The following is a 19,530-nucleotide window of genomic DNA, read 5'->3' as shown; positions in this document are numbered from 1 at the left end:
CTGACGGTAGGGAGAGGCAATCAAGGTAGAGCAGGGGGGGGGGGAGGCCAGAGAGAGAAACTACAACAAGTAAGGTAAGAGGAAAGAAGGGAGGAGAGCAACCGTGCCCGAGTACAAGAAGGAGCACCGGTATGAGATAGAGGGGACAACAGGAGGAATATAGGATAGGAGCGGAACTCCGCTAAGCGAGTGTACTGTGGAGCGCAAGCAACGAAGAAGAATTCAGAAGTTGCAACGCGCCGAACTGCCGAGCGTGAACAGAGAAGTACACACAGCGGCGGCCATGTTGGAAAGGACTAGAACGTAAAACAGCGCTAGTGAGCACAACGTGGTGGCACGGTCTGACGACCGCCATGTTTCCACCTCTTCCATAACTGCCAGAACCCAGCGGTTGTGACAGTATGCCCCCCTCGAAGTCGGGTTCCCCCCGGCTTGCCGGGATGTAATCTGTGAAACTGAAGTAGCAAGGACGGGAGCATGTACATGGATCCTAGGTTCCCAGGTATCTTCCGAGGAAGGATACCCCTTCCAATGAATAAGATATTCAAGGCGACCTCTGCGATAACGTGAATCCCGGATATGGGAGACCTCGTATTCTTCAGAGGTGGGAGCAGGTAAAGTAGGGAGACTGGGGGTATTCTGTTTCCTGTTCCCTGATTTGAAGGGACGTAATTGAGAGGCATGAAAGGTCGGATGTATGCGACTAAGATTGTTAGGCAGTTTGAGGCGATAAGCCACCGGATTGATCCTGGATAGAACATCGAAGGGACCAATAAATCGGGGGGATAGTTTAGAAGGGCGTACCCAGCGGAGTAAAAACTTAGTGGATAGCATGACTTTAGATCCTCTTTTCCACTCCGGTACAGGTCTCCGGTGTTTATCCGCTTGTAGTTTGTTACGGGTATTGGCCTTTAGAAGACTTTGGTTGGCGGTGTTATGGGCTTCCTTTAATCTAGACAAAGAGTCTTCCATGGATGGTATGGGAGTCTCAGTCCAGAAGGTAGGTACTATGGATTTAGGATGGTACCCATACATACAAAAGAAAGGGCTGATTCCCAGTGCGCTGTGTACTGAATTGTTATAAGAAAACTAAGCTGTTGGTAAGAGGGAGACCCAGTTGTCCTGTTGTTGGTTGATGAAACACCTCATACTGCTCAAGAGTACCGTTTAGCCTTTCTGTCTGCCCGTTGGTCTGTGGGTGAAACCCAGAAGATAGAGCCCTTTCGATACCCAGCAGTCTGCACAAGGCTGTCCAGAACTTTGAGGTGTATTGGCTCCCACGGTCAGACACGATCTTATTGGGGAGACCATGTAATCTGAAGATATCTTTCATGAAGACTTCCGCCATAAGGGAGGCCGAAGGTATTCTGGGTAGGGGGGAAAAATGAGCCAACTTCGAGAAGGAGTACACGGTTACCATAATACAAGTACAGCCCTGGGAATTAGGTAGGTCTACGATGAAATCTGTAGATATGTGCTTCCAGGGGCCTGGAGGAATCGGGTCTTGTTGAAGCAGGCCAAGGGGACTTTGTGTGGAATGCTTGTTTTGCATACAGATAAGACAGGTCTGGATGTATGCCTGAGTGTCGGCTCGCATACCGGGCCAGTAAAAAGATCTCTGCAGTAATTCCAGGGTCCCTCGTAATCCTCTATGCCCGGCTACCCTTGAGTCGTGGCACCACTGGAGAGCTTGTATTCCGAGGTCCTGTGAAGGAAGGATAAGCCTTCCTCGAGAGAAGTACAGACCGTCCCTCAGATCCACCGGAGTCCCCCCCCACTTGCATGAGTGTTTCTTCAGGGGAAAGAGAACTTTCTCTCACTTTTTCCAGGAAAGACGATACGGCGGAAATGATCTTGATATGGGGAAACATGAGTTCTTTCTCGTATCCCAGAGAGGCCTCATCTCTGCGAGATAATGCGTCCGCAACCTGGTTTTGGGTTCCGGGTATGTATGTTATGAGAAAATGGAATTGTGCAAAGAAATGTGCCCATCGGGCTTGTCTGGTGTTATAGCACTCTTGTTGGCGTAGGATCTGTAGGTTCTTGTGATCAGTCCGTATCAGGAACGGGTGTAAGCTTCCTTGGAGAAGATGTCTCCATTCAAGACAAGCCAGTTTCATGGCTAAAAGTTATTTTTCTATCACGGAGTAGTTCTGTTGGCTAGGGTTGAGGGTCTTAGAGTAATAGGCGATGGGATGTTCTCGACCCTGATTTGTTTGTAGAAGAACGGCGCCAACCGCACCCGGCGAGGCGTCAGTTTCAAGAATAAAGGGGAGCCGTTGGTCCGGCTGTCTCAGTATAGGGGCTGAACAGAACCTTTTTTTCAGGCAGATGAAACTCTCTTCGGCTTCCCTGGACCATTGAAATGGCCTGGAGGCTTTCTTCAGTAAGGAGGTGATGGGCAGGGTGAGTCGGGAGAATTCGGGAATAAACTTCCGGTAAAAGTTGGCCAGACCCAAAAATCTTTGGATCTCTTTAACCGATGAAGGGGAGGGCCAGTCTAGTATAGCTTCCACCTTCTTAGGATCCATGGCGATTCCCTCGCTGGACAAGATGAAGCCCAAATAGGAGACAGAGGACTTAGCGAAAGCACACTTTTCCGGCTTGACTAGTAGATGATGATGTTGCAGCCTGCGTAATACTTCCTTCACATGACGGGTATGTTCTTCGGGTTGACGGGAGTAAACCAGAATATCGTCTAAATAGACAACGGTGTTTTGACCCAAGAGATCTGAAAATATACGGTCCATAAACCTTTGAAAGATTGAGGGAGCGTTGACCAATCTGAACGGCATTACTTGATATTCGAACAGTCCATAGGGAGTGCGGAAAGCCGTCTTCCATTCGTCACCAGTTCTTATGCGGAGCAAATGATAGGCATTCCGTAGGTCGAGTTTGGAAAACACTACAGAACCTTGGACGGCCTCCAGGATCTCAGCGATGATGGGCATAGGGTACCGGTCCTTGATGGTAAGTTTGTTGAGCCCTTGGTAATCGATACAAGGTCTTAGGTCTTTGAAGTCCCTCTTTGGAATGAAGAATAAAGATGCTCCTGCTGGTGATCTGGACGGTCGGATAAGCCCATTGGCTAAGTTGTCATCTAAGTAACGTCTAAGGACTTCTTTTTCCGACATTGAAAGGGGATACATCCTACAAAACGGAGCCAGAGCCTGAGGGACTAAGTCTATCCTACAGTCCTCCGGTCTGTGAGGAGGAAGTTCCATAGGTTGTTGGTCTTGGAACACCGTGGCGTACTCCTGGAAACTGTTTGGGATACAGTGGATCGTGCTCCTCTCTGGGGCACACCCCATCTTGACACTTTCGGACAAGGGTCCTGGAAGACACTTCTCCTGGCAGAAGGCCGAATGAAAACTTAGGAGATTAGCCGACCAATCGATGGTAGGGTTGTGTCGTCGGAGCCATCCAATCCCCAAAATGACTGGGAAATGAGCTGCTCGGATTATGTTGAAGTTCAGTACTTCAGTGTGTTGTTGAATGGATACTCGTACTTCTTCTGTGGTATGGGTAATGAGGCCGGAGCACAGAGGGGTACCATCTACACCCTCTACCTTCTGGTCTACCTTCTTGGCTATCCTACGAAGGCCTATCTTGTCGGCCCATAGGGTGTCCAGGAAGTTACCGGCTGCTCCACAATCCAGCAGGGCCAGGGTCTCTATTTCCTTTCCTCTGAACTGAAGCTGGACGGATAACACCATAAGACGTTGGTCCTCCGAGGGTTGAGCAGAAGTAACGGAAAGTGTTACATAGGAACTGAGAAAAGCCCCTCGGTAGTCCGTCCTACCAACTACCGAGGACGTTCGTTTCCCGAACGTCTGGGAGGTACATCTGGGCAGTCTCTCAAGAGATGAGTGGAGGAGCCTCAGTATAGACACAGGTTGCCTTCTCTTCTCCTTTTCTTTTCTTCAGCAGTCAAGGGCGATCTGGTTGTTCCTATCTGCATAGGTTCTTCCCGGGTGGATGGACGAGCGGCAGGTGAGGAGGTCGATGGGTGAGTCTCGGGGTAGGAACTGACGTTACGGTTCTTTCCCTTTTCATTTCTCCTTTCAGACAAGCGAAAGTCTATTCGTACCACTGCTTTTATGAGATCTGAGAAAGAATCAGGGCGAGGGATTCTAGCGAGCTCGTCCTTTAGCTCTTCGCGCAAACCTCTCCTGAAGATGGTATATTGAGCCTCTTCTTGCCAGCCGCCTTCAGCAGCTAGTCTTTTGAAGGAGGATATGTAAGTGAGTAGGTCAGAGCCACCCTGACGTACATCCAACAGATCTTCACTAGCCTGATGAGCGCTTTCAGTGCGAAGAAATGCCTGCTTGAGAAGATCTTTGAATGCTACATAGTCCTGTAATACTGGGTCGGACCGGGACACCAGAGGGGTAGCCCAAGCTAGGGCATTTCCAGTCATGTGAGTGATCATAAACCTCACTTTGGCATGATCAGAGGAAAAGGTGTTCTGTCTGAATGTAAAATGAATATTACAAGCCTCCAAGAATTCTTTGACTTTTTTCTCAGATCCGTCAAATTTTCCCGACACCAGAGGCAAAGGCAGTAAATCAGTGACTTGCTGTTCTCTGGCGGTGACTCTCTGTTGGAGAGCGGTATTTGCCGTTTGAAGTGCTTGAACTTCCAGGTTTAAGTTTTGTACCGCCGCGACCAATTCTTGAAGTTGCTGGGGAGTTGCCATGTCTGTATCCTGGCGTTGCAAGCTATCAGCAATGTCTGACGCTGTGGGTGTATCAGCAGGGTTGTCCGTGATGTGGTCCACCCCACTCAAACCCTGAGAGTCTTTTAATTCCCCTTCCTCCTCACCTGATGAAGACGAGAAGTCCAACTTCCTTCCACGAGGTCGACGAGTAAAAGTCCTCCTCTCCTTGTGTAGATAGGGTCTGCCTCGGGAGGAAGCCACCGCGACCCTTTGGGAATGAATTCGCGGGGACTCCCCCCCCGCGACAGACAAGTGCGGCAAGGGGAAAAGCCTAACGGCACAAAAACCCCTTTGGAGTGTAGGTATCCGATGGTGCGGAACGAGAGGAATATCCAAAGCCAGCTGGAATGCGGAATACCAGGCAAACTGACGGTAGGGAGAGGCAATCAAGGTAGAGCAGGGGGGGGGGGGGGAGGCCAGAGAGAGAAACTACAACAAGTAAGGTAAGAGGAAAGAAGGGAGGAGAGCAACCGTGCCCGAGTACAAGAAGGAGCACCGGTATGAGATAGAGGGGACAACAGGAAGAATATAGGATAGGAGCGGAACTCCGCTAAGCGAGTGTACAGTGGAGCGCAAGCAACGAAGAAGAATTCAGAAGTTGCAACGCGCCGAACTGCCGAGCGTGAACAGAGAAGTACACACAGCGGCGGCCATGTTGGAAAGGACTAGAACGTAAAACAGCGCTAGTGAGCACAACGTGGCGGCACGGTCTGACGACCGCCATGTTTCCACCTCTTCCATAACCGCCAGAACCCAGCGGTTGTGACAATTGCTTAGCATTTTACTTTTTAATCTATCATGCTTGCACTCTGTCTCTAGAGATCTAGCACCCTGCTTGCTATGCATCTTACCCTTTGACTTCACCCATTTCTTAACTCCATTACTCTTTCTTCACATCTTTAGACTTCATCTCACTACAAATACACCTGGGGCTTGTAGGAAGCCATGTTGTGCTACACCCTACATAGCTTGAGAGAGGATTGGAGTTGTGTGGTAGATCATTGCAGAGCCTACAAAGGAGGGGTAGAGCTGTTGTAATGGGATATGTTGTGTTCATGAAGTTGCAAAGTTCTGGAACCTGTCACTGGTAGTGCCATGGATAATGCGAACGGAATTTGCCCTGCCCCATCCTAGATATCAAGGACACAGTTTCGACTTGATGTTGCACGCCACGTCAAAATACTAAATCCATGATGTTGCATGTTAATAATGCATTTGGGAGTACTTAACCTTTCTTGAGTACACTCTTGCTTGTGGTTTGCCTTGCTGACCCGGGAGGCTTTGGTTGACCAACATAGCTTGCCTGAGAAAATGGTAACAGAAAGAAAAAGAAACTTGAGCAGAACTTCCCTAAAGTGCACAAAGTTTAATAAAATTCCAAAAGGAACTTGGGTCTTGTATGCGATAGGAACCTAGAAGAAATCAAGTTAGCCTGCTCATACCAGTGAGGCACTGATCTAAAAGGCAGGTCATGTTATCCAATATTTATACTGCGTCCATCACCACCATAGCGGTGTAATGGTGCCTTGCCTTGTCCAAAAGGTAGCATATTGTAATGTTTAAAGAAATGTATAAGATCCTATCCTTCAGCGATTCGCAGTGATCAATTGAATATACACTTGACATATCGATTCAGAAAACAAATGAGTATCGCTTACCTCTTTGTGGAGGAAAAAAAAACAATACTACATATTTTCCCAACAGTTTTATTGAGGTATTTGTTTTCCATTATACAGTTAAAATACCTAAACATTTTCTAAGGCACTTTTAGAATTGTGCACAGCAAAATGTATCCTACAGTATTATAGAACTACGCATAACACATTTGTCTGTTAAATAAGAATACCACAACATACACATAGGTAAAACACAGATACATTGTAAAAAAGATAATACCGATTATTGTATTTCAGATAACAGTGAGAAAAACTATATACAATATAGGTGTACCCATATACATATGCTGTGATGCAGTACAGCTTAAGAGCAAAAGAGAAGCTGTCTTGTATTTACCAATGTACATAAACAGCTCTAGTTATTTACATTTTGCAAACACTCACCTGTTTGTGATCCTACAGCATTGGGTCCCAAGTCAACAGAATGAATATGCCCCCTCCCATCTCAGCAGCCCTCTCGCTATCCACGGCCTCAAAGATTTCAATGAAGCGACTGGCACTATACACATTTTGAAGAAGGGCTACTCGGTCAATTGGATGATGATTTTATCCCAAATGCAATTTTCATTTCATTTGAAGATCAGTTGTCCAGAATCCAGGATGGGAATATCATGGATAACCGTTTTTTTTGCAAGCAAATAAAAAATACTGCAAGTTGTAATGAGCTGCAGTGTTTAGCGGTTTTATCTGCGCCTTCCCTCAAAAGGTTACCCCTCTGAAAACTCGTGACTTTGCGGTTCCAGGATGCATCATGGAAGCTGTTTTCTGCCACATGCCACGCAATGCCACGTTTTAAATGTTTTGAATGACATCCTTTGTTTAAGCCACATTTTATAATTTAGCAGAAAGATGAATGGCCATTATCAATGTCCAGACCTTCTTAGCAAACCCAACAAGCAAGGCTCTCGTGACCTCAATGCGCCATCTCCTCCGGCATTTTCAATATAGCAAGTGATTGGCAAAGCAAACATTAAAATGCGAAATAATAAAACTTAAGCTCTTTAAGCCTTCAGGCACCGGATTAGAATTAAAAAATAAAACATTTGGTCTACGGTGCCAGGCGTCGCGAAATTGGCTTTACATTTTGTTTCAACTCCTCTAACATAGCAGAACATATCTTAAGAATGATTTTTTATTGTGCTGTTCAGAAAACGTGTTCTTTACCCTGTGAAAGTAAGCAAACATCTTTAAAAAAAATAAAACAATATCATGCATTCAATTAAATAAGTACGCCTACTGTCAAGTGCCAATATCATTATTCTCGTTTGCCATCTAGTTGGCGCACAAAAGTGTAAATGCACTCTTGCAACTTTCTTTTTCATCCTTGAAATTGTGATTCGTCGCGCAAAGTCACAGGAGTGTAATCAAGTAGTGGTTGCTCGTCGCCACCTTAAAGAGATGTGCCATCCTAACCCAAATAGAAGAACGGGCTTTGGGTGGATGTAGCAATGACGATGGGAAGAAAAGTCTGCTTAGACATGCGCAAATATTGCGTGGAAAGGCAGCAGACAAAATGGTGGCTCGAAAAGAGACTAAGGGAAGAAGCCAACAAGGGAGGGCCTGGAATAGGTACCAAATTGTGGCCATGACAAGAAAGATGAGAAGGTGCATTCTTTATGGAAAGATGGATTGATGTTTCTTTTAATAAACCTGCATTGGCCCTTTATCAATTAGATTTTGTAGTTTCCACACTGATTTGAAACTCATGTTGATAGAGTCGAGTCAGTTTATACTTCTGTAGTAACCTTTGTATGCCCTGGTTTGGAAGCTATGCCTTAAGCTTCCTGACCTGGACGGCCTACAATGAAATCTTGCTGATATGAACTATACACATTTCATGGATACAGCTTGTATGATTTTGATGATCTATGAAAAAATCCTCTTTGTAACTTTATATTGGGCAAAACAGATTTCCTAAGTGTATACGATCAGGGGAAAAATATTAAGATATCCTTGTGCCTTCATAAAACTTTAAAAAAATTCTCCTTGCTTTTGCGCATTTGTAAAATAGTGTTTTCTGTTTCAAAAGGAACGTTTTCAGTGTCAAAACAATGCTGCAGAGCCAGGAGCAAGGCCTGCAAAATGGAACGCTGTGTTGCCCATTGATGACCTAGTGGCTCTTAAAGCGGAACTAGCAGTGATGCCACAAACCGCACAGAATTTTGGGTACTAGTCTGGGGAGAAGCCTGTTTTAGCAATTTATCTTGATTTTGAATTTCAAAACAGCCCAGATGACAAAACTAAATTAAAGCTAGAGGGTTTACATTCAGAGCCTCCATAAATACGGATCTGTGCCACAAGACCATGCCAACGGCAATGAAGGCCCCGATAACATGCATTGTGTTTTCGTTTTTTGCGGAGAGGTTTCCCCTGAACTCTTCTTAACCCCGTCTCTCCCTTATCCCCTCAGCTTACCGTTGCCACCTCCGGCTTCAGATTTGAAGCTCTGGAACAACTATGTTTTTTCCTGATGAGTTTATTGGTGGGCGAGCAGGTGCTTCCAGAGTGGCATATTTCACATAATCGACCATCTGCACTGCAGACACAAGCACTTGCTTTAAAAGAAATGTCGCCCACTGGTTTCCACTGCACGCACAGCCCAGTCTGTGCAGAGTCCAATATTTAGCACTGAGAATTCAGGACTATAAACCTGTATTAACACAGCAATTTCTCTGCAAGAGGGAAGTTTGAGGAGAGCGCTGCTGCGGGATCACCTGACCGTTGAGGACTGCATTACGAACTGCAAGCGATACCCTGTATATACGTATATATATTACTGTGGCATTTCCTTCCACTTCTTATTGCACCCTACTCTACCCTACTTCGCCAAAACGATGCAACAGGAAGAGTGTCCACGTTCTCCACCTGAGGTGAATTATTAGTTGCGACATGCAATAAACAGCGTGTGACTGCCCTCATACATGGCGAAAAGTGACACCGCTGCCTAGTTATTCATTTTTGCGACTGCTCAGAGTGGCTACTTTCAGCGATTCATTATTCTCCTTTTAGTAATGCACTTACTCCTTTACAAACAACAGACTTATTGAAGCTGGGCCCCAAACAGATTTACCCTGTTTGCTCCAGAATTACACACACACACACACACACACACGCGCACACACACACACGCGCACACACACACGCACACACCTTCTGCTTCACAAGCACAACCTATAACACAAGGCAGTCCCTGTCCTTGTTTACAGCCATAGAACTAGAAAGAGGCTTCCATCCAATCAACACCGGGAGGCCAAGCAAGCAGCCTAAGTGCCAAGTTTGGCCTTTTGAAGAGGTTCAACAGTCACCCAAAAGGTACAGTACTAGGTTTATGTGCAAAGTGTACAAGTCTCAGCCAAAGAGCTATTTCTGTCGGAAGACAAACCGGAAGTAGGGACTCGATGCATTAAAACAGACAACAGCGATCGACCCATTTATAATCCTCTATTTTTGTTGATGTGTCTTTTTTTGTTCCACTGCATAAAGGCAGCAAACCCTCCCCACCAGCTGTTTTTGAACAATGGTGGATACAGAATAGAGTACACATGATACATTATATAAACAGGACTCTACCCCTTTCTTCCCCCCTTTCAGAGACCTCTATCCGGCTTTTATGGATGTGAGATTTAAACTAAGTAGAATAGTTCCAGCTTGCATATCTTTGGCCTACACAGCAAATAAAGGACAATGATGCTGCCCAGAAAAGCTTGTAACAAGGATCTAAACTCTTTAGACTGGAATATTTAGGGCACTGTACTAAACCGGGAACTCAGGAGAAGTTAATGCTAGCAAAAGACGAGACGAAACTGCGTGATGGGGAGAATAACTGCCCTCTTACTTCACTGAAGCACAACGTCTTCCCATCTTACCCTAAAGAATGTACAAAGCTGTCTTTTTGGAAGAACACACTTCAAATTTGATTACAAAAAAAAGGTTCCTGCTGACATTGTCCAATCTCTCTTATTTTCATTATAAATTGCCTGAAGGACCACAGACAAAAAGCAGGCACCCTTTATATAATTTCTCTGCACATAAAAAGATACTTGCATTAATATGCATTCTAATCGAGGTCTGTCCAAGTAAAAAAATACCCTTTAATTAAAATTAAGTCTAATGCCATAGCCAGTGTCATGCCCATTTTCCTCGCCCAGGGGCAGCAAGCAAGAGCAGGGGTGCCCTCCGCAGTTCACAAGTGTACATTTGCAAATCTTTCTTATAAACATATGCCATTTGAACTTCACTGCTCCACTCAACTGGTTACATTTACATGCACTGAAAAACCTTCAGAGGGGCTATTTGTTTTTATTCCATCATAAAAAGAGAGGAGTGGCTGTGACAAGGCGGTGGTCTTTGGGTATTGTTTTTCAACAGGAGGTTTTTTCAAGTTGCAAATCCCCAGACTTGGGTTAGGCTGCTATAACAAATGCAGGCGGCCAATCCCTGGCTACAGCCACCCTCCCCACTTTCCCCGACCAAGGGATTCACGCCAGGAAAGATCCAGAACCCGCCATCTTTGCAATTGCTGTGGTTAGGGCTGGAGCTAGAACAGGAATTTGGTGAATTGTAGAGCAGCCTGGCAGGCCGAGCCGCCTGAAGGAGACATTGCTACTGGGGAGCAGAGAAAGAACCCAGATCGAAATGGGAACAGAGCTCCCAAAGAGCTACGCTTATACTTGTGCACTGTATGAATGGCCATAATAGTTTCAAATATAAACAAAGTGAGAAAATACTTGAATGTGCTCAACCACCTCTACACTATGTGTTCAATTTAGTGCCTTCTAAGCAGAAAGCCCTTTAAACGGCTGAAGCGCTGGAAGACTCAAATCGCACTCAAAAACCAACTCACAACAAAACGAGGCTCTAAGAGCAAAGTACACAACTTCATAACTTCACAAAAGCTTTGAGTAGGCGGACCACCACACAACACTGTCCGATTGGAGGACATTTGAGAGATCATGGGCTTGGAAAATGACCGACTCCATTCGACTATTCAGAGCCCATTTGAGCCAACTGATGACTGCCCAGTGCATCCTTCTGTGCACCCAAAGAGGGCCAGCTAATGCCCCGACAACCCAGGACCACATTCTTGAAACATTTTGGTAGAGAGAATGCAGTATTGGGGAAGAGCATCTGAAATACACAATACACAAGCTTCACTTGCACCACTGCCAAATACCAGGGAATAAACTGCCAATATAAAATAAAACGTGAAAAAGAGTTTCAAAGCGGAATTCGATACATATTTACCAGAATGTATAATATAAATAAAAAAAGTCAGACTGCTTAAAGAGTTAAGTGCTTAACCAGAAGCCCCCCCCCCCCTTTTTCCTTGGTGGAACGCACACGTTAGAGTTCACAGAGCAGTTGGGGTACGGGCGCGGTTGCCTTCAGTGCCCGGTACAATGAGGCGATGTACAATCCACGCGCTTCGTAGTAGACACCTAAAGGCACTCACCAAACCAGAAACGTCATTCAAAGTGTGTGCTCTACCAGGTCACTGTGCGCGCGCCTCACTATTACCAGGTCAGAAAGGGGGGCTTTGTGTCTTTATATATATATATATATATATATATATATATATATATATATATATATATATATGCTGTCAATCAACATTTACTGGCCTGTAGCATTACTTTCATTTTTTCTTTAAAAAAAATTTAAAAAAAGTAGTGAAGATCAGATTGTTAATGCAGTTCGTTTTTAGTGCAGAGATTACACTGCCACTGCAACATATCCAGCAAATGACATGCTTCCATGGTTAGGTTACTATGGGGTGGATTCTTTTGTCGATGCGTTTTTCTTCACTTCTGCGCAGTGAAAATCTCTTTGCATGGCGGTGAAGGTTTATTGGGCAGAGGCACAGGAATGCCCGGGCCGAGTTTGGCATCTGCGCTTGGCAATGTGGTTTCTGGCTGTCCGCTCGCCCGTCACTCGAGGTTCCCGAAACCAAGGGCAAAGCGCCCCAATTCTAGCAACAGTTTTCACTGGCACAACACTGGCGAAATTAAAGTAACGTAGGCCTGATCGGAGGCCGCAGAAACTGGTAGTACTGTATAGCCAGCAATGGCGGACTGTTGATTGAAGCACAAATTGCACTGCTCAAAATCCTTGATTGTCAACATATGTCCTCTATAGTTACAAACATGTGAAGGAATGAACCATTCGATTTCACTCTGGGGACTTAAGATGTTCTCTTCACAAACCAGTAGTCGCAACATCCTTTGCCTCCCATACTTTGTTGGCCAGGACCCTTCACCATTGCAGGTCTAGGCTTGCAAGCTGATGTCTATTGGATTCTTCAAAGTACGGCTTCAGCACCCAGTCTCTGTGTCTTCTCAGGACACAAATTCAGCCGCATCACTGCGCAAGATCAAAGAGCCGAGGAGGAAGCATTCTCCTATGTCTGGAAGTAAGGCTTTCCGCCATCCACCCGTTGTCTTCAAGTACCCCATGGCTATCCATGTCCCAATCAACTGGAGATTAAGACTTAGCAAATACACACAAATACTCGTTTAAGATCCAGTGCAATCACAGGTCTTTAGCATATCAGCTTTTCCTGACCATATTAGTCAGTAGTTGGTGAAATTCTGCCACACGTTATGGACGATGAAACCTGAAACAAAACAAAAAAATTAAATCACACAGGGTATTTAATGGAATCAATGTTTAGCGTAGGAGTGCCAAGGGCACCCCCTTCTGCTTTAAACATATTTAAATCATATCCCCGGAATTTAGAAGTTTAATGTAGCCTCCAACACTGTAGACTTTGCTATACTAACAATGTTCTTCCTGTCCCCTGCCCCCGATCTACTGTACTTGTGTTCTGGTTTGATTTTATATCTGACAAAAAAACAAAAACAAAAGAAAAAAAGAAAAAAGTACACATCTATCGGACATCCTTCCATAGAGTCCAAGAAAATACTGAAATAGTTCACGATGAACACACTTAATAATCCAGAAACCGTGCTACTTTAGTATTAACTAACAGCAAATAAAATGTGTTTGTGATTTCATGTAAGCTCAATGGATTCAGAACTCAGTTTATCGACATAGAAGCTTCTTGCCCGCCGCCAATCCTTTTTGGGGTGATGCAGTAAATCATAGGGTGACAAAACCACAATTGTGATGCTAGTTGGATTGAATTGTTGTTAGTCAGATTGGAATGGTTTCCTTCTGTTTATTAAGCTTTTTCCAAAACAGAATTAGCTTTGCAAACTGCCATCTTGCACACCCCTCTCCCACAGTTGCGCAATGCATGCGTCCTAAAGCCCCATGAAACCTCCCAATCCCGCTCCTTCCTCAGACCTAGGAGGAAGAGAGAAAACGGACAGAGTGTTGTCCTGTCTGGAGAGAGGAATGGTATTACATTGAACTGTTTTGTCTTCCCATCCCCAGGAATTCTGACCTGTTTTAACTGGAAATCCGATTCACCAACTCTTTGTCAAGGCTTTAAAACAGCACATAATGTATTAGTTGGATTGAAATTGGTTCCTTCTCTTTTTTAAGTTTATGCCAAAAACTGAATTAACTTTGCAAGCAGCCATCTTGCAAAACCCCATCCCAGAATCTCTTTGTGCAATATAGGCCTCCTAAAGGCCAAGCAAGTCACCCAGTCCCCAGCGCAGGAAATGGGCAGGAACAAGACAGAGCAGCGCTTTGGCAAAACCTGTCTTGCCGGGGCTCTGCTGGTGTGTTGCCCTGTCCCCAGAACCAGGGTCTAGCGCAGGACACTCGCAGATCCTTTCTGCTGCCAAGCTATCACATGCACGAACCACTCGCACCTCAACAAGCAGACCCCGCTTCAGAAGACTCGGCAGAGTGCTGCAGAGTCTTCTGAAAGCGCTTGTTGAAGCACGGGTTGCTTGTGCGTGCGATAACTGGGCTTCAGAACGGGTCTGTCCCCAGGGGCAAGCCCAGGACACTGCCAGCAAGATATCTTCTAACACAGAGATATTGCTAACTCCCCAGTGAGGGGGGGGGAAATAGGTCAGGGGCACCAGGTTTGTCTTGGAAGCAAGACAGTGCAGCGCAACAAAGGTTCAAAACCCAATCCCACGCTTAGAAATCAATCTCTGGTATTAACTGCGTTCTAAAAGAACAATTATAATTATACCAGGAGAGAATTAGCAACCTCCACCAACAGACTAAGAAATGCCTAAAAGACAAGAAGAGGAGCTACCCACCTGAACACACCTTTTATCACCAAGGGCAGGCCACATAACAGAATACTAACTCACAAAATCATATGTACCCACAAAAGCGACATTTACTCTACATGCAACCAACTACACCTCCTCAATGAAGAACCTGAAACAAAGGATCCCAACTCAACCCTCAAATGACAAGAACCACCAAGGGGCAATTACACTATTGGTGCAACCCCGAATTGATAAACATAACCCAGAAAACAGTAAAATTGACTGCAATCTGATCAATGCCCAATCAATGGCAAAACATAACACAGAGATGCACAAGCTCCTAAGTGAAAAACAAATTACTTACCTCTCAGTAATGTTCTTTCTCTTGGGCATTCCTCCCACAGATTCCTCCTCTTATGATTTTTCTTCCAGTGCCAACTGCTCTTCAGAAATCTTTCCACCACCAAGGGGTGCAGCGTGGCTGTGTACCCCCCGCCCAATGCCTCTACTTTCCTTGCGCGAGACAGGACGTTGGGGCCAACATTATATATATATATATATATGATACATTACTCACCGTAATCGTATTTCGGATGCTTGTATCTGCTTAGATTCACATGCTGTGCATAGGCCGACATCTAGTGGAAGCTGCGGAGTATTACAGTTTGTTTTTCGAAACTCGAAAATGGGCGTCGACACAGGGCGTGCCAGTAATACTATCCCTAGTGTGACATCCACTGTACCCAAGATCCCTCACGCGTCTAGGATCCTCAGATTGTATTTTTTCTGACATGAGGTAGCATGAGGAGTAGCGTGAGTACAGATAATCCATGCAGATAGACAGAAAGGTAAGACTACAAGCAATCATGCGCCTTCTCTCAGAGGGGAGGAAGGGCGGGTCGCATGTGAATCTAAGTAGATACAAGCATCAGAAATACGATTACGGTGAGTAATGTATCCCTTCTGAGGCTTGTGGATACTGCTTAGATCACATGCAGTGCATAGATTAGCGAGCAGTACCTGAAGAAGGAGGTGGGATGTGAGAAGGGTCATGAGCAAATAAGTGTCTTAGAACCGCTTGTCCCACTTGTGTATCTGCCTTGGAATGGGTGTCAATGCAGTAATGCTGAGTAAAAGTGTGAATAGAGCTCCAAGTAGCTGCTTTGCAAATGGTGTCAAGGGGAACATTTGCAATGAAAGCCAGAGTGGCCCCAATGCCTCTGGTAGAGTGGGCTCTTGGCGTGAAAGGCAGAGTTCTTTCAGAGAGTGAGTAACACAGCTGGATACAGTTAATAATCCACTTCAAGATGGCACCTTTAAAGACGCGATCCCCCTCTCTGCCTGTAGCTACGGAGACAAACAGTTGATCTGTTTTTCTTAGCGGTCTGGTTTTATTTACATAGAAGAGGACCGCCCTACGCACATCTAGGGTGTGTAGTTTCACCTCAACCGAGCTTTGCGGGTCCTGAAAGAAAGCCGGAAGCTCGATGGACTGGTTTACATGGAATTTAGATATAAACTTAGGTGAGAACCTAGGGTGTGTGCGTAAAACCAGTTTGTCTTTATGGACAGTAAAGAAGGGATCCTGCACTGACAGAGCCTGAATTTCACTGACCCTTCTTATAGAAGTAATAGCTAATAAGAAGGCCGTTTTATAAGTCAGGTGTTTGAGACTGCTTTTATGCATGGGTTCGAAAGGGGGGCCCATGAGCTTGGCTAGCACCACATTAATGTCCCACCCTGGTGGTGGGTTTGAAATAGGAGGGTGAAGTCTCTTTACTCCTTCCATGAAGGCTTTAACTACTGGTACTTTCCACCACAAAACTTTGCTATGGGAAGTGGTGTAAGCCGACATGGCTGCCCGGTGTTCCTTCAGTGAGTTAAAAACCAATCCTGCATCCAGCAGGTGGAGCATGTATGTAACAATAGTGGAAGGAGTGCAATCAACCGGGTTGATTGATATACTCTGGCACCAGATAATGAACCTCTTCCACTTGTCAAAGTAACAGTGCCTTGTGTTTGGTTTCCTAGATTCCTTTAGGTTGTCCATACACCTCTGTGGTAAATTGAGATGTCCAAACTCTATGACCTCAGGAGCCATCCTGCCAGGTTCATTGAGTTGGGTTGCTGGTGCACTGTTTGACCTTGGTGCTGGGACAGTAGGTTGTACCAGACTGGAAGTTTGATGGGCTCGCACACCGCCATCCTGCGTAGGTGTGGGAACCACGGTTGCCTTGCCCACATGGGAGCAACTAGGACGAGCGTCATCGACTCTCTGTTCATCTTGTTCACCACTTTCCTGATGAGAGGAGTTGGTGGAAAAGCGTACGCAAAAATCCCTGACCAGTTCATCCACAGGGCGTTCCCCTGGGAGTCTGGTTGGGGGAACCTGGATGCAAATCCTGGGCATTGTTTGTTTTCGCTTGTGGCGAATAAGTCTGTAGTGGGGAAACCCCACTGAGAGAAGATATTTTCTACGACCTCTCTGTGTAGAACCCATTCGTGTTCTTCTGGGAGGGAGTCTCTGCTCAGAGCATCCACTAGGGAATTGAGCTCCCCTGGAACATGTTGTGATGACCGGAAGATGTTCCGTCTGAGTGCCCATATCCAGATTTTCTGGGCAAGCTTGGACAGATTTGGCGAGCGAGTCCCTCCTTGCTTGTTCAGGTAGAACATGGCTGTTGTGCTGTCCGTCCGGATTTGCACTGGCAGGTTTAGTAGGTGGGGCTCGAACGCCTGAAGCGCTCTGAATACTGCCAGAAGCTATAGCAGGTTGATGTGGTTCTTGGCCACTGAGTGAGACCAGAGACCCTGAGCTGCGTGGTGGAGATGATGAGCTCCCCACCCCGTCAGGCATGCGTCTGTAGTGACTATTGCCTGTACCTCGGGATCGTAAAAGGGTTTCCCCTATGCAAGATTCTCTCTTGTCGACCAGTGAAGGCTTTGTACCAGTGTTGGTGAAACGACCACTAGATCGTCCCACTGACCACTTGCCTGAGACCACTGTTTCGCCAACCATTCCTGCATGGGACACAGGCGCGCGTGGGGGACCAGGTAAATACATGACGCCATCATGCCCAGTAAACGCATTGCTTTGCGTACCGTTATTTGTTGACCTGACTGATAATGCGGAATTTGCAGTAGTATATTCCGAATTCGTTCTTCTGAAGGAAAGGTCAACCCCTCTTGGGTATCTAGGATTGCTCCTAGGAATTGTTTTGAGGTGCTTGGCACTAGGCTTGACTTTTTCTCGTTGATTGAGAAGCCTAACTCGTGAAGGAGGTCGATAGTCCTTTGAATGTTTGTCCTGCAAAATCCTGGGGTTTCCCCCGTTATGAGCCAGTCGTCCAGATAAGGGTACACTGGGATTGCCTCCCTGCGTAGGTGTGCAGCCGCCACCGCCAGTACCTTGGTGAATACCCTTGGTGCTGAAGCTATCCCGAAGGGCAGTACCTTGTATTGGTAGTGTCGGCTGTCCACCTTGAAGCGCAAATACTTTCTGTGCGCTGGGAACATGGAAATATGAAAATAAGCATCTTTCATATCCAAGGTTGCCATGTAATCCCCCTTTTTTAGGAGGGGGATTACCTCTTGTAGCGTGGTCATACAAAATATTTGGGGCTCGACATACTTGTTGGCAGGCCGTAAATCCAATACTGGGCGCATTGTCAAATCTTTCTTTGGCACAAGGAAGTAAGTTGAATAAATACCCTTGTTTACCTGGTGTCCCGGGACGAGTTCTATCGCGTCCTTTTCTAGCAGAATGGCGATCTCCTCGAGGAGAATCATCTGATGTTCTAAAGAGTGTACTCTTTGTCGTGGAGGATGGTTCCGGGGACGCTGCAGTAGTTCTATACAATATCCTGTGGATACTGTTGACAGCACCCATCTGTCTGATGTGATCCCTTCCCAAGCCTGGGTGAAGTTGGAAATGCATCCCCCTTCTGGAGTTGCGTGAGAAGGGACCCTGAACTGAGCGTCACTGCTTTGGTGGAGGCATGCCGCTTCCCTTGTTGGGGCTGCCTCTGCCTTTACCACGACCTCTCCTATTATCCCTGCCGTAACCCTGGGTAGACTGTTGGTTGTTGTTCCACTGTGTACCCTGCCCTTGGGAATAGGTAGATCCTCTCTGGGAATTTTGGCCGCGTGGGCGACGAAAATTACTATTCCCTCTCTGGTTAGGGGGTTTATTGGTTAACTGGCCAAGGGACTTGAGTGTTTCGTATTCGTCCTTGGCATTCTTCAGTGCGTCTTCGACCGCCTTACCAAACCGATCGGTTTCCACTGGTTTGTCCAACAATGATGCCTGGGTTTCTGCCTTAAAACCAGACTGCCGTAACCATGCATGTCTTTTGATAACAGTGCCTTCCGCTATCAATCTGCCTGTGTTGTCCGCGGCATAGAAGGTTGCTTTCAAAATGCAACCAGACACGGCTCTACCCTCTGCGGAAATCCGAGCTAACTGGCCCTTTAAAGGTTCAGGAGCAGAGGCTATGAGTGCCGCAACTTCTTCCCACTGATGGCATTTGTAGCTGGCCAACAGGGTGGTGGAGTTTGCAATCCTTGCTTGATAGGCCGACGTTGAGGCTACTTTCCTGCCAAAACCGTATAGTTTTTTGCTCTCCTTGTCGGGAGGAGCTATGGACGATGACAAGGGTGTTCCAGCCCTTTTACAAGTGTTGGTGACTAGGGAGTCTGGCTTCAGATGTCCTCTTATATAGAGAGGGTCAGACTGGGCCACCCTGAAAAGTTTTTCAACCCTGGGATTGACTGCTCTGGTGAGGTTCAGGTTCACCAGGGACGGATCTATTCTCCGCTGAATGGATTTAAGGATAGGGATGGTCTGGGCAACAGGCCTCCTTTCTCCCACTAACTCTTCTGCAAAGTCCCTTTCCTCCTGGACACTGTGGGTGTCAATGTGGAAATGTTCTGCTGCGCGTGCGAGAACCTCGTTTAGGAGGGGTTGGTTATCGACCGGGGAGTCGGTAACCAGGGC

The 19,530-nt window shown here is 46.2% G+C and overlaps 1 protein-coding gene across 4 annotated transcripts in view; it reads right to left on the bottom strand.

The window, feature by feature from the left end:
* Positions 1-6,410: 6,410 nt before the first annotated feature.
* The window catches only part of PHACTR2 (phosphatase and actin regulator 2), a 951,421-nt gene continuing 938,301 nt past the window's right edge, over positions 6,411-19,530 (bottom strand). For all 4 annotated transcript variants that reach the window (XM_069607614.1, XM_069607616.1, XM_069607613.1 and 1 more), the window contains one exon: positions 6,411-13,009. In XM_069607614.1, the coding sequence (XP_069463715.1) occupies positions 12,994-13,009 (16 nt within the window). In that variant the 3' untranslated portion in view covers positions 6,411-12,993. The remainder of the gene's footprint in view (positions 13,010-19,530) is intronic.

The sequence above is a fragment of the Ambystoma mexicanum genome, chromosome 4q, assembly GCF_040938575.1.
Source record: "Ambystoma mexicanum isolate Mex_15411 chromosome 4q, UKY_AmexF1_1, whole genome shotgun sequence".
Classification (NCBI taxonomy): domain Eukaryota; kingdom Metazoa; phylum Chordata; class Amphibia; order Caudata; family Ambystomatidae; genus Ambystoma; species Ambystoma mexicanum.
Note: the sequence above shows the minus strand (reverse complement) of the source record. Positions and strands in the feature narration are given on the sequence as shown.